At 39.0% G+C, this 13,759-nt stretch overlaps 2 protein-coding genes across 3 annotated transcripts in view; both read right to left on the bottom strand.

The window, feature by feature from the left end:
* On the bottom strand, positions 1-8,267 carry slc6a18 (solute carrier family 6 member 18). The gene is made up of 12 exons (XM_017420957.3): positions 7,567-8,267; positions 4,830-4,970; positions 4,611-4,748; positions 3,919-4,100; positions 3,209-3,319; positions 3,005-3,117; positions 2,802-2,930; positions 2,542-2,698; positions 2,188-2,392; positions 1,943-2,102; positions 1,681-1,843; positions 1-555 (listed from the first exon to the last, which is right to left on the bottom strand). Exons 1-12 carry the CDS (start codon positions 7,706-7,708, stop codon positions 337-339), a joined length of 1,860 nt encoding a protein of 619 aa, XP_017276446.1. The 5' UTR covers positions 7,709-8,267; the 3' UTR covers positions 1-336.
* Positions 8,268-8,966: 699 nt separating this feature from the next.
* The window catches only part of LOC108238765 (sodium-dependent neutral amino acid transporter B(0)AT1-like), a 10,860-nt gene continuing 6,067 nt past the window's right edge, over positions 8,967-13,759 (bottom strand). For both annotated transcript variants that reach the window (XM_017421063.2, XM_037975804.1), the window contains exons 9-13: positions 13,346-13,502; positions 13,040-13,244; positions 12,775-12,934; positions 10,935-11,097; positions 8,967-10,847 (exon numbers count right to left, since the gene is read on the bottom strand). In XM_017421063.2, the coding sequence (XP_017276552.1) occupies positions 10,641-10,847; positions 10,935-11,097; positions 12,775-12,934; positions 13,040-13,244; positions 13,346-13,502 (892 nt within the window). In that variant the 3' untranslated portion in view covers positions 8,967-10,640. The remainder of the gene's footprint in view (positions 10,848-10,934; positions 11,098-12,774; positions 12,935-13,039; positions 13,245-13,345; positions 13,503-13,759) is intronic.

Below are 13,759 nucleotides of genomic sequence, written 5' to 3'. Positions count from 1 at the left end.
TTCATTTAAATTATGTTTTATTCTTCACACTGATGATTTGGCATCATAAAGAGAGTCTGGTCATGCTTGGCACGATAAAACAGCAACAAACTAAACAAATGGTGTCATACGAAAATCAGAGATTCATTATTAGCCAACGTAGCATTCTTTCAATCGCACAGTCATACCAAATTCAATATTGAATGTTATTTACATGTACCACAGAACATAAAAGAATTTCATTGGTAAATGTCAGCATTAAAACAGAAGTCTATGTCATATTTTAAACAGACTGATCTGCTGTCCGGTGAATCAGGATGAAAAGTGGAACTATCCGTCAGGAACGTTCCACGTTCTTTAAGCGCTTTGGCTCTTCTGTTCGTGTGTTTCGATCTCAAAGCCGTCGTTGCTGTAGGGGTTCGGCTCAGCTCGAGTTGTTGGCTTCCTGATTGTCGGGCGGATCAGTCTGTAGAGAGCCACCAGAGGGATGGAGATCACAGGCACCACACAGAGGAGTACGATTATGGCAAACACCCATCCTGGATAGGACTTCGTCTCAGTTTGAGGGAATAGTTCCTAAAAAGAAAAGAGGGGTAAACAATTAAAATATATTTATTTGTAGATCTAGCTCGAGGGTGTGATTACTTCCAATAACACAAACAGGTGAGATTACTCTGATAGAGCTGTTCATTTGAGCAAATACGAACTAACTGCACCATAGACCCTTGTACACGGTACTTTATGAGTTGTTCAAGGTTCTCTTCTGTTTTGATCTTATTTTTAAAGATCTTTTGTATCTCATCTAAGGTGCTTCCTCCATTCAAACCAAAAAATAATGTGGCATTCCAAGCTTTAATGTATGTATATCTGACAGAGAAGATAGAGGCGGAAAAGAAGCCATCTAACATTAAACAGGGGGAAGTTTCTCTACATAGTCCCAAATAGCTCTTATTTGGGATTTTAAATCATTTACCTATATGCTGTCGTATAAAGTAAAAAAATGAATAAAACAACAAGCTCTGTGCCAACAGTATTTATCCTATAAATAGATATTTTAATTGCAAAGACATCATATTTTGTTGGCTTTTTTAAAATGTCTTCAACAACAATATATAAAAATTCACAATTTTTTCCCCCCTGAATTTCATTTCTAAAAAAAACCATTAGATTTTAGTGCCTTTTCAGTGTCTGAGGTAGTGTTGGATTACGTGGACAAAAGTTGGTAGCAATACACAATACAGTGCGTACTGTACATAACAGAGTATGTGGTATGTAACTAGTACATAAAAAGCAATCATGTACCAGGTAAGTACCAGGTACATATCCTGTAAGTACAGGGTATCAGGTCACTTCATAATGCAGCTCTGTCCCCATAGATACCAGGTGCATACCTGGTACTGGCCAGGTATGCACCTGGTTTGACATGGGCTATATTATGTTTTGCAATCCAAATGTTATTAGAAGTTTTTTTTTTTTTTTTTTTTTTTTGAGACTATAATTAGCTCTGGTTGTCAAACCAAGTTTCACAAATTTTGTACATTTTATATATAGTAGGTGATATTTTGGCCTGCCACAGCCAAAGTTAGTTTGTATTTTACCGTCAGTTCTCTTTTAGCATTTGACTATATTACAATAAAAGAGAATATTGGCTTATTTTTTAATACTACATATTCTAGTTTGAGTTTTACTTGTCTTGCTTACATAGTCTGGGTTCCATGCTGGATAAGTTGGGTATATCTGTGCCTGCATGACCACGTAAGCAATTAACACCACCAGGAGCATTACTGGGCTAATCACCATCCAACACGCCTTCCAATAGATGTTGGGCCTCCTCCCAGTCATGAAATAGATGTCTTCACTGAAACTGTTATTGGACACAGGGGAGACGAGAAAATGTGGGTCAAAGTTGTAAAAGAGTTTCAAATGGTTTAAGAACTCACGTGAAAAGGAAATAAAACATTACGTTTTCATCCCATGGATGTAAATGACTCCAATAATCTCAAAGAAGGCGATGATGAGCAGAGGTACAGAGCCCACGTAGCTGTTAAAGACCTCCACCCAGTAGTTTCCTGAACCCTGGGTGAAGATCAGGGCCACCAAGAAGGATATCAAACAGATAATTCCTGAATAAGTGAGGAAAAAAAAATACTTCAGAAAGAGAAACCAAATGCCTGTTTAGAATGGCTTCAGCTGAATTAGGTACAGTACCTGTTACAAGTTCATTGGGGATCCACTTGGGGACCAGTTTGAGGTCATGGATGGGTGTGAGGATACCCTCGATGTTGCCAAACATGGAGGACAGACCCAAGCTGAAGAGCATGACAAAGAACAATACGGCCCATACCTGTGACCCCGGCATCTCTAAGACCGCTTCCGTGAACACAATAAAAGCCAGTCCAGTACCTGAAGCGCTCTTTAGAAGGAATTTAGAAAGTATGCAAGATAGTTAAGATAAAACCTGAATTGGGTAAATGTCAAACATATTATGGAACTGCACAGGAAAGTAGGGCAAGGTGAGAGAAATGAGAGACGTTTGGGATAACATTCAGAGTTCTATTATACCTGATCCAGGAATGTTTGTAGATCACATTCCCTCAGTGACAAATTGGACACAACATCTGGATGGCTCTGATTTAAATAATTGAACCAGTAATTGTAGTTCTCCAGCGTGATGTTTTGGTCTGAAAACTCAAATTGGTTGGTAAGGGTCAGGATGTTCCTGCGAATGGGATTAGAGAAATGGTATCATAAATTTTTTCCATAATGCGTAATTAGTGCATTAAGAAGATTTAAAACCACCACTGGTAGGTATGCGTGCGTACTCTTTCCGACAAGCGTTAAAGCCATTGGTGGCTTTAAATCCCAGTATGGAAAAAATGGGGATGGACGCGTAGAGAGACGTGGCGCTGTTTATTACTCCTACGAGAACGGCGTCCCGCTCACAGTCGTTTCTGAAAGGCACGGAGGAAGAAAAATGATTGGGTTTTATCATCACTCTACTTCTGCCTGGAGTTTCAGGTCCTACTTCTCGTCGTTGTAGCTGGAGACAGCCATGAGACCTCCAGCTGCCACAGAAAGGGAAAAGAAGATCTGGGTGGCAGCGTCCAGCCACACCTGTGGGTTCTTCAGTATTTCCCACTGCAACGAGGAGAGTAACAGTCATTAGATGTGTCTGGAATACAGCGTAAAACCTTGGATCTCATACAGGAGTAACACAAGAAGAACTCACATCCGGAGTGAAAAGATAAACCAAACCATCAGTGGCTCCAGGCAGGGTGAGGGCACGGACCAGGAAGATGGTCAGCACCAAGTAAGGGAACGTGGCTGTGACGTAAACAGCCTGAAAAACAAACAAAAAAAGTCAATGAACTTTGGTTGGAATTGAAATTAGGGTTTTATAAACTTAGCACAAAAAGTAAGAAAGTTTGTTTTTGGTTGATTCTTTAACTGCTGTAACAATATTTCTTGGCAATAAATCTTATACTGTTGGACAGCCTGTTTATTTTCCCCTAAATGGGCCCACGTTTGTTAGGAAAATGCATTTGTGCGTTGAGCAAACAGCTTATTGAGGTATTGCCTTTTGATCAATGTATTCATTTAACAATCCGTGGCCTCATTAGCATGTGGAACAATCATATACAGACACAACAGCCTGGCACCTACTCCTCATGCTGCTCACCAGCTTGGTCACACACTGTTGTGGGATGGCATCCTATTCTTCAACTAGCCTTTAATGTAAGTCAGCCAGTGTGGTTGTGTTGGTGACTCTGGAATGAACACCACACCCGAGCTGATCCCACAGGTGTTGTGTTTGCTGGGAAATGAACAGGCTTCCCGACAGTATAAGACTTACTGCCAAGGAGCATTGTTACAACAAAGAAACAAATGACCAAACACAAATTCTCTTACTGTTTGCGCTGTTTATTTGTGACCACCAACCTTTCCCATGGACTCAATGCCTTTGATGAAGCAGATGTAAACCACGCACCAGGCAGTGGCCAGGCAGGTCACCATCCACCACTGCAGTGAACCGCTGGTCTCTATGTCCGGCGTGATGTTCAGAGTGTCGCGGTACCAGAAGTAATTCACCGGAGTGCTCTTCTCACACTCCGTTTTGTAACCTACGTGGATAAAACAACAATAAGAAAAAAAAACTGTGACAACAACAAAACGGGTGAAGTTTTTGTTTAGCTTTACTGTCAGGTTACGTTGTAAGAGCACAGCATTATAAAACCTAGAGATGTTTACAAGTTCATTTTTAAATTACCATTTTTATTTCAAAGGTAGAGTATGTCGAATATGCAGCAAACCTTTATCATAACAGTAGTATATACGACAGTAGCAGCACTTTTAATAACTAAAGTGACTTGAGTAGTTCATTCTTTACCAAGGGTATTTCTACTTTCATAATTATTGTTTTTTCTTATATATTATGCTTACAGACAGTCACACACACACACACACACACACACATTACGTCATTGCACACCTTTTATGGTGACAAATGTGCCTTTTGCTTTTTACTCATTACACCGTTTGTTTCTTAAACTTCCTTTAATAGAAAACAGGCATTTTTGTACTGTGGTCACAAATTTGTCCAAAGCTGCAAAGCTTTTTTTTTTTCTCCTCACCAGTCTGGTTTTCATTCAGGGGACAGTCCCTCCAGGGCAGCGGGTTTTGAAAAGAGTGAAAGAAGTACCAGAGCACCCAGGCCAGGATGGTGTTGTAGAACATTCCCACCAGGAACGACACCAACATGGAGGCAATGCCTGAACACAGGAAATATTACTGAGTGTGAATGACCCGAGGATTTTTTAATAACATTTTTCTCGTAACCTTGGGTCACCCACCGACTCCACCCAGCAGAGGAGAGATGGAGTTCCACACTCCGATGCTGCCCATGCGCAGCCTCTGTCCTATTGCCAGCTCCAGGTAGAGCAGCGGGAGGCCCTCGAACACCAACGCTATCAGGTAAGGGATGAGGAAAGCACCTGGTAACGTGGGGAAATTGACAGATTACATCATACATTTAAGAGTGTTAGCATGTTTTACCAATCATTAGGAGCAACAGGAAACTAAACAGAAATAAGTAATACATTAGACAGGACTGCAGTAGATAATGAACCCCGGAGGAAGAAAGGAGGGGAACATCTTTTGTTCATGCTCTTTAATGGTCTAAGAACTGTGGCCTTGGTTTGTGGTTAACTGGCTACACCAGGAGAAGATGCTGCCAACACTGGCTACACAAATTCTGCTGCTTTGCCCTTTTGGAGAATATCTAGAACTCATTTAACCTTAATCTGTATCTGGCTTTGCCTGCTACAGAACTGTGTTGGGGTTTCACCTTGTTCATTATGACTAAACATGTACCAACGCATACTTGAAGCACTAACAGAACAAACGAGATCTTTGTTTAAAACTTTGTCATGAAATGCATTCTTTCAAAAAAAAAAAAGGCTACTTATGTTTTCTATTAAAATTAGACTCTGAAACATTATTTTACACTTTTTTAAAAGTAATTCAGACTACTGCAACAGCATTTTTATGGGCCTCTCAAAATCTGCTTTACACAGCATCCATCCATTGTCTTTACCTAGTTGAGACATGAGGAGATGGTGCCTATCTACAGCAGCCATTGGGAGAAAGGACACCAGTCCATCACAGACCTAAAGACAAATAACCATCCATTCTCACACCACACCTAGTTACAATTTGGAGTTGCCATATAACCTAACATGATTTCAATTTTTCTTGAATTTAATCATCCTCTAATCAGTTGAGCTAGTGGCTTCATAAATAAAGCAAGTGAGGTTGGATTTAAGGGACATCCTTGGTGACATCCTTGTTTCAAAGTAATGTTCCCAGAGAGGATCTTCATCATTTTAATTCGGGTAGTTGGCGAGTCAGTACCTGCCTCTGTTTGGTCATGATCTGTCAACTCTAGGACAATATTTTCTAGTTTTTATGTGATACTTGAGACAAATATTTTATAATCTATATTTAAAAGCAGAGATTGGTCTGTAAGAGCTGCACTCTGATCTGTCTTTTCCTTCCTTTAGAATTACAGATATTATGGTACACACAAGCACACTGTCTCTTTTCTGATCAATTCTTCACATTTTCAGTCGTTCAGGAGGCTGGTGTTCATACTCCACAGTGTTTTTAGGCTTGATATCCAAGTGTACCATTAGGTCCACCCCTGAATGACTAGAAACATCTCTTGTTCCAATATTGCAGTTTATTATTCTTCAACTCTCAAGTTTAAACAGAAAAAAATAATCAATTCTTGATTGAAATGCATGGGGATGGGCCTCACAGCCTCACAAAGCATCTTTTGTATGTTTTCGCCACATATCAGACTACCAGAAGCTCCTGTTGCATTTAGATTTAATATATTGCACTTGAATAATGATTTGTCCTGTCCTGGGGGTCTGTAAATATTCAACAGTGGCACTCCTGTAAAGTGTCTCTACTTCTGTGAAATGACACTGTTGAATTCAATAAGAATTAATTTTGCAATGGAGGCTTTGGTGCCCAAGTTTTAAGGAGTTTCTTGCCCAAAAACTAGTTTTCATTTTTTTATTTTAATAAAACGAGTTTAGTTCTTTTTACTGGATTTTGAAGCCCATTGGTATTAAGTGGTATTAGACCATATTCCTGAAAGACTATTAGATGCCTTCTAACTCACTGTTTTTTGTACTGAACCCCATGAATAAATAACTTGAATTAAGATTGATGAACTTTGAACAACACAAAACAAACAGAAGGTGGAAAAACAAAGCATGGCGGAGCGGAGGGGGGTGGGGGGTGTCTTGTAAGCCATCAATGGTTTCCGATCACTATGCTTTCCCACGTCTTTGCACATCACTTAGTTTTCATTTCTTCCAGCTCTAAGGGATGTTTTACCTTTTCTCCTCTGGTTCTTTTCTTCTTTCATCCGTACAGACGTTTTACAAATATTAATTGGAGGTTTATCTAAACTCCGTGCCGTTTGCCTTCTCGACACAAGCCCAACCACAAGCCAGCTTTAATTGACTGGATTCCACCGGACAGAAACTATTGAAGCTTTCTGAAAGTATTCAGTGAATGCACATCTAAAACTGACTAACTTTTGAAGTCAGTCCAGTTCAAGATTGCTAATCCTCATTAGCTATAAAGAATTTGATGTGGTAGTTGAGTCTTTCACAACACATACTCTCAGCGTGACATTTTGCAATATTGAGATTACACATAACATTATATTCAAGATCCGACCAAAATGGCTACAACTTTGTCATTATAGATATGCAGTCTCTCATGGAATGTTAGGTCTTTAATTACCAATGTTTGTACACTTTAACCCTCAATAGTTGGGGTCACAGGTCTCTGTAACCTGTTTTTTGTGGACAGAAAGTAGAAAAGTTTGAGAACCTCTGGGATATCTGACTGCAGTAGTTCATTTGTTACTGGTTCGGTAAACTGAAATTAACAGAAGCATTTTAAAATAAGAAAATCAACATGAGCGACACATTATGTAAATGTGTGCTTTGGAAACTTTGCTAAAGTAGAATCGGGCAGGGAAAATGTGCTTCACAAACTGCATCTCACCGCCTCCGTAGATCTGGCAAAGGAAGGGAAACCTCCACACGTTCCCAAGCCCCACTGCAAAGCCAATACATGTCAGAAGGTACTGAACCTTGTTGTCCCATTTGGGTCTCTCCTCCACACCAGAGTCTTTAGTTTGTCCCATCCTCGACTGATAAAAAGCTCAATCTCTGCACAGTCTGAGTTTTCTTTTTAGTCTTCACAATCCAGCATCCACTCCGATCGTGATCAGCCAATCCAAGTCTGTATATATGGATATTATCTTTAATGTAGTCCAGATTGTTTCCACCTCCAGCGTCTCCTTGCAGTGAGAGTTTGAGTAAATTCTCTGTCAAAGTGATGCCTTGTGTTTGCCTCCTGTCCCCTTTATGACCAGTCACAGGGCTGCAGCTTTGAGAGTCAGAAGCTCAGATTTTTATTGGGTTTTTATGGAGAAATCAGGTCACCAAATGGGAGTGAGAGCACCCAGCATAAAGATTTAGTGGTTAAACCTCCCTCCTTGTAATGGGAGTGTTCTCAGCCTTGAATTAATGGATAACCTGGTGATGCTGCTAACCATCAGGAAGCTGATCGCACACAGAGGCAGCTGCTTCCCAACCAAACCGCCCCCTTTATCAAGCAAACATAGGAATCTGGCTGAGTTTGCAGAGTAAAATGCAAACCATAAAATGTTACGAGAAAGAAGAACCTGTCAGCTCTTTTTTGTGTTTCTCTCCAACCCCCCCCAACCCTCTCTCTGTGTTTAAGCCGTTCGTACAGGACAAGCTGTCATTGTTCAAGTGTTCTTGATGTTTGGAGCACACCTGAGGTCAGTATGCACCAGTAGTTGGGTGAATGTTTCGCAGATGCAAACAATTTTTTATCTAAAAGGCAAAGAAAAAAAAAAAGATCTGAGCTCGTGATTTGTAATTTTTAAACTTTTTTTTTTTAGATCGCAGTTTGAGTTTTGCAGCATAGTCACGTTACTTTATAAGATTAGGTTTAAAGAACTTTATGCTTTTCAAGAACTCCCTTTTTTTTTAAATAGTGGAAACAACCTGTGATGTTTGCTTGAATCACCTGCCTGGGAACTTTTTATATGAAGGCTCATGTTCTGTTTAAGAGCCTGCAAGAGATTTCCTTTAGCTTCTTCAGTTCAAACACGAGCAAGTTAGATGCATTTCTCTTCATAATAATTTTCTGTTGCTTAAGGTTTTTTTCTTTTTTTTTATAATCCAAGCAAACTGATACAGTGCCTAAATGTAAATTCAGAACTTTTTGGATTTTGCCATATCCTGGATGACTGAGAATCTACACCACTGCTCTTTGCTTAGCTGTAACCAAACTAAGGTGATCCAAAGAATTAGTCTGCTTTAGTTTCACTGTGCCGATATGATAATTCAATGAAAAAAATGGAATTTCAACAGGTTTATGAGTTTATTAAGCATTTAAACTGTAGAAAAACATTACAATTTTACCTTAAAAGAAGCTGTAGACTTAAATTGTACATATGAAGCTCTGTTGAAGGGTAACAGCTTCAAATGTCTCCTAAAATATTTAATGACACCATGTATTCAGCCACATAGATACAGACAACAATTCATGCTCTCACTCACACCTAGTGGCAATTTTGAGTCTCTACCTGACCTAACATGCATGTTTTAGGTCTGTGGGAGGAAACCAGAGTACCTGGAGAAAGTCCACACAGAAAGGCAACCTTCTCACTGTAAGGCACGATGCTCAAAAAATAATATGTTGTATTAAAAAAATGCATATTACCAGTGTTTTAAACTATCATGCATTCTTTGATTAGCTCAGAATGCATTTTCTCAAACTTAGACATTCAAATAAGCAATCAAAATTTAAATATATATACTTTTTTCCTCCCACAGACCAAAAACATGTTATCTGTTGTAGATACTTTGACTGTCCTCAGTTTGAAGCAGCTTTTTAGTTTAATTCTCTGTCACTTTTGCTTTGTGCGGTTAATCTGGCAAAAGTGTTGTGATATTCCTGCAGGTAGTTCACCAGGTGGAAACGGGAGTGCTACAGCTAGCTGCTGCTGCTGCCACTGTTTGCACTTGAAAATAACCACAGGATTCTTTCCTAGTGTCCATGTAATATGAAGCTGATGGGGATAAAATAAAAGTTTTTAAAACAGCGTTCGCTTGAAATTTTAGGGCAGGAACAATTCTTGGACTAGCCATTAGCTCGTCACTCTGGTCGGAATTAAACTTTTCTTCAAACTAAGGTCGTTCAAAGAGCTTTCTACAACAGGTAACTATTTCTAACCTTTCCACATATCTTTACTCCAAAATATCCAAACTAGAAAAGATAAGCATGCTGCATCAGTAATGCACATTTTGAGCTTCAAAGTGGGCCAACAAACACCTTATGTGCTTCGTGTTCTTTCACAGCAGCCATAAAAAATATAAATATCATCTTAGTGTGATAAAATGTAAGATAAAGTTGACAATTTTTGGACAAGTTAGGAAAAGCTCGAGTTTAAACCTACTGTTATTTTCTGATTATCAAGCTTTTCTTTTTACATTATCACAACTTTATGTCTCCGTCTTCAAAATATTCCTGCTCTTATCTTAATTTTTTTATTGACTCATGTCTTGGGATTACACGTTGGTTATCTCGGTGTTTGTTTTTTCCTCCTATCACTTGGTTCTGCTGTCTGTGTGAAATCCCCTCCTGCTGACCACTTTACTGCTCTACATCGCCTGCTCGTAAAACCCAGCGTTAGTTCATAAATGTCCTTGAAACGCTTCAGAAAGGCTTTTAATTTCCGCAAATATATATAGTATATAGCAAATATAGCATTTAATCTAAACGTGTTTCTGCACGTTTCAATAAGACAAATTGACTTTAATGGCAAAACTGATACACTTATACAGTTTAAATCTTAAAGCAAAGGAAAGAGTACGTCCTGTTTTTTTTTGTTTGTTTTTTTGTTTTTGTTTTTTTTTATAGCAGATGAAGCTTTATTAAAAATCAGTGCAAAATTCTACAAAACATGAGAATACTGTAATGTTGTAATTCGATAAAAATGATGCTTGGAAAACCTGAAATATTGTCAAAGGTAATTTGGTTCAAACTTCGACATCCTGTGGAGCTGTGCTGTTGTAAAAATCATGATCAAAGTCTTTACAGGCTTTTTTCTTTTGCTTGCAGTTGATGAAGACCAGCCTGTACAGCGCGTACAGAGGCACTGCCAAGCTGGGGATTCCTGCCAACAGAAAAATGACGGCACTGATCCAGGACGGGTACGGTACGGACGCCAGGACCGGAAACTCCTCCTGTAAATCAGACAGCGGTATGAGCTGTTACATGCGGCGGTTTCAAATACATGACACAAAACTGGCAGTTCTTTGTTTTCTGCTTACCGAATTGGGGTCCCACACTAAATAGGTGAGTTCTTGTTGGGCTTGAGTCACCAGGTAGAAAACTAAAATAACCAGGATGATTAAAGGGCTGACAAACCTCCATGAAAGCTGCCAGAAGATGGACGGTTTATGTCCGATCATGAACTCGACGTCCTTGTTGAACCTGCCACAGAGAAGTGTTTTCATTGAATTAGAGCTTATATTTATATTAAGGATGCACCAATCAGTCAGCTGCTGATTGGATTCAGGCTCATTTTAGCTCGACTAGCAGATCCAGCACACAAAGTTAGCTGTTTGTACTTTCTGTAAGGTGTTTAAAATGAAGGAAACACAAGGTGTTATAAGGCTACTAAAGCCAAACAGAGGCATATCTGCCTCAGTAGCATCACCTTAACAGTTTCATATTTTACTCCAGTTCAACAAAAAATAAAAGATAATGAGATAGAGACAGACGATTCACTCCTCCGAAGAGAGCAGCTGAAAGAAGACAACCTACTTAGAGTTATAAATAAAGATATAACAGTTTAATTACTGTGATAATCAAGCTATTTTGCCTTGTATATAGTTAAATGAATGAACAATATAATAACCAAATCAGATGTTTTTTCAAGTACTATATGTGATACAGCTGCACAGCACTACTTTGAATGGTCTTTTTAAAAAATGCATTGTTCTGTGTGATTTGTGTTTTGAGGCATGCAGAAAAAGAGCCAAGGAAAAACTAAAATGGTTTGGAGTTACAATTTGTGGAATAAACTATATATATATATTTTTTACTTTTTTTTTCTCTTCTGCTTCTGTTATCAAATAGATTTGTCTCATTAATGCTTCTCTAAAAGGAAAACGTATTCTTAGTCAAATGGTCTATTAAGACCTGTTATCACTGTATCAATCTCACATATTTCCTCTTAGATGAAAGTTTTTTTCCAAGTTAAAAAGTAGACTTTAAAATACTCCCATTCATTTATAGATCACTGAACGGCTTTGTGCCGTAGTATACTAAAGACTTATCATTATATCAACCGTTCTGTTAGCTGTTGAAATGCTTCCTCTTAGAGGAAAATATATTTATGTTTAAATGGTCTATTAGGTTATACATCACTTACAGATTGTTAGTTTACTCAAATTACCTGTTATAGTTATACCAATCATACTATTAGCTAAAACTACTCTTGTTTTGTTCAAATGCCTCCTCTTCCAGGAAAGTTTATTCGTGTTTATATCAACATTACTTTGTTATAGTTATACCAATCTTGCTATTAGCTAGGATTACCTGATTGATGTTTTTATTTCTGTATTTGATTCTGTTGTTGTTTCTGTGTTGTAAAGCACTTTGGATCGCCTTGCTGCTGAAAAGTGCTATATAAATAAATTTCACTTCACTTTTGTACAAACAGTCCAGTATCATAGAGCGTATTCTCTTTAGATTTCCAAATACAGAAGGAGATAGCGCTCCCTCTTGGTGTCTTTTTATTTATTCATTTTTTACAGTTTTGGGGGAAATAATATACATTTTTTTTTGTTTCGTTTTGTTTTTTTTACTTTTAATTCAGGCACAGGACAGCAAAATGTTGTACTTTCTCCAGTGACGATGAAGTCATTCATTCATGAAACACTCAAACTTTCTGTTCAGCTAAAAATGCTGAAAAACAAAAGTATGCTGTGAGATCTTGTTCTCAAAGAAATAATAGAGAGAAAGGTAAAAACTGACATCGGCAGGTCAGATTGTTTCAAATAATGGGTGTATGAAACCAACCAAAAAAAAAAGCTTTGCAACCAGTAATTTCAATGGTAAACTTGCTGTAGGTCTTGCACCAGAACAGCATATTTGCTCACTAACCTGTCGATGCCGTAGATGTAAACAACAGCAATCAGCTCAAACAATCCAATGGTCAGGAGAGGAACTGATCCGGCAAAGTTGTCAAAGAGGGTTACCCAATAAATTCCTGAAGGCTGTGCAAACAGCAGACAGATGATAAAAGCTGCGAAGCAGGTCACGCCTGGAACCAGCAGGCGCAAGAACGTGGGGTTTGGGTTAGAGACAGTTAGCTCATTTGGATATAAAAAGAATCTGCAAACTATTTTAGGTGCGGTAAAATAATTACCTGTCAGAGCTTCTTGGGGCCACGTTTTAGGTAACACATTCAAGTCTTTCAGAGGGACCACCACTCCCTCAATGTTACCAAACAGAGTCGAGAGGCCCAGGCAGAGGAGCATGACGAAAAAGAGCACAGACCACATGGGGGAGCCGGGCATCTTGGTGATGGCCTCGGTGAAGACAATGAAAGCCAGACCGGTTCCCTCCACACCCTGAACAAACAAGCAGACTACAGATAAGGGTGTGTGTGTGTGTGGGGGGGGGGGACAAAAAGAAGAAAAGGACTTTGATCGATCTTTATAAAAAGAGTCACCTCACTGAGAAGTTTCTGCATGTCGCATGTGTGGATGTCGAGTCCAGGAACGATATCAGGATAGGAGCTGTTCAGCTCCTTGAAGGCTGCATCATAGTTGTTTGTGGTGATGTTGTCCTCAGGAAGCTCAAACGTGTTCAACAAAGTCCGGATGTTACTGAAGAGGAAAAAAGTCATAAATCAGTAATAATTGGCAGCTAGATGTAGCTTTGCAAACCCAGTTAGGACTTTTAGATTGTTAGAAATGTGTGCATAGTGTACATTTCAAAATTTTAAAAAGTTCACATTATATAAAAAATTTTACAAGAAAACTTATTATAAATGGCCGCAAGGTGGTTGGTGCCTGTCGTGGCGGCAACCCTCGAACCCGCTGGTGGACACCGGCGGTGAGGGATGCCGTCAGGCTGAAGAAGG

The sequence above is a fragment of the Kryptolebias marmoratus genome, linkage group LG5, assembly GCF_001649575.2.
Source record: "Kryptolebias marmoratus isolate JLee-2015 linkage group LG5, ASM164957v2, whole genome shotgun sequence".
Lineage (NCBI taxonomy): Eukaryota > Metazoa > Chordata > Actinopteri > Cyprinodontiformes > Rivulidae > Kryptolebias > Kryptolebias marmoratus.
The sequence above is the reverse complement of the archived record's forward strand: the minus strand, read 5'-3'. Positions and strand labels throughout refer to the sequence as shown.

Coding starts and splice junctions, on each gene's coding strand:
- slc6a18 (XM_017420957.3), bottom strand. CDS start 7,708: ATGGGACAAACTAAAGACTCTGGTGTGGAGGAGAGACCCAAATGGGAC. Junction 3,320..3,918: donor GCATTGAGTCCATGGGAAAG/GTTGGTGGTCAC, acceptor TTTGTTTTTCAG/GCTGTTTACGTCACAGCCAC. Junction 556..1,680: donor CAGCATGGAACCCAGACTAT/GTAAGCAAGACA, acceptor TTTTCTTTTTAG/GAACTATTCCCTCAAACTGA.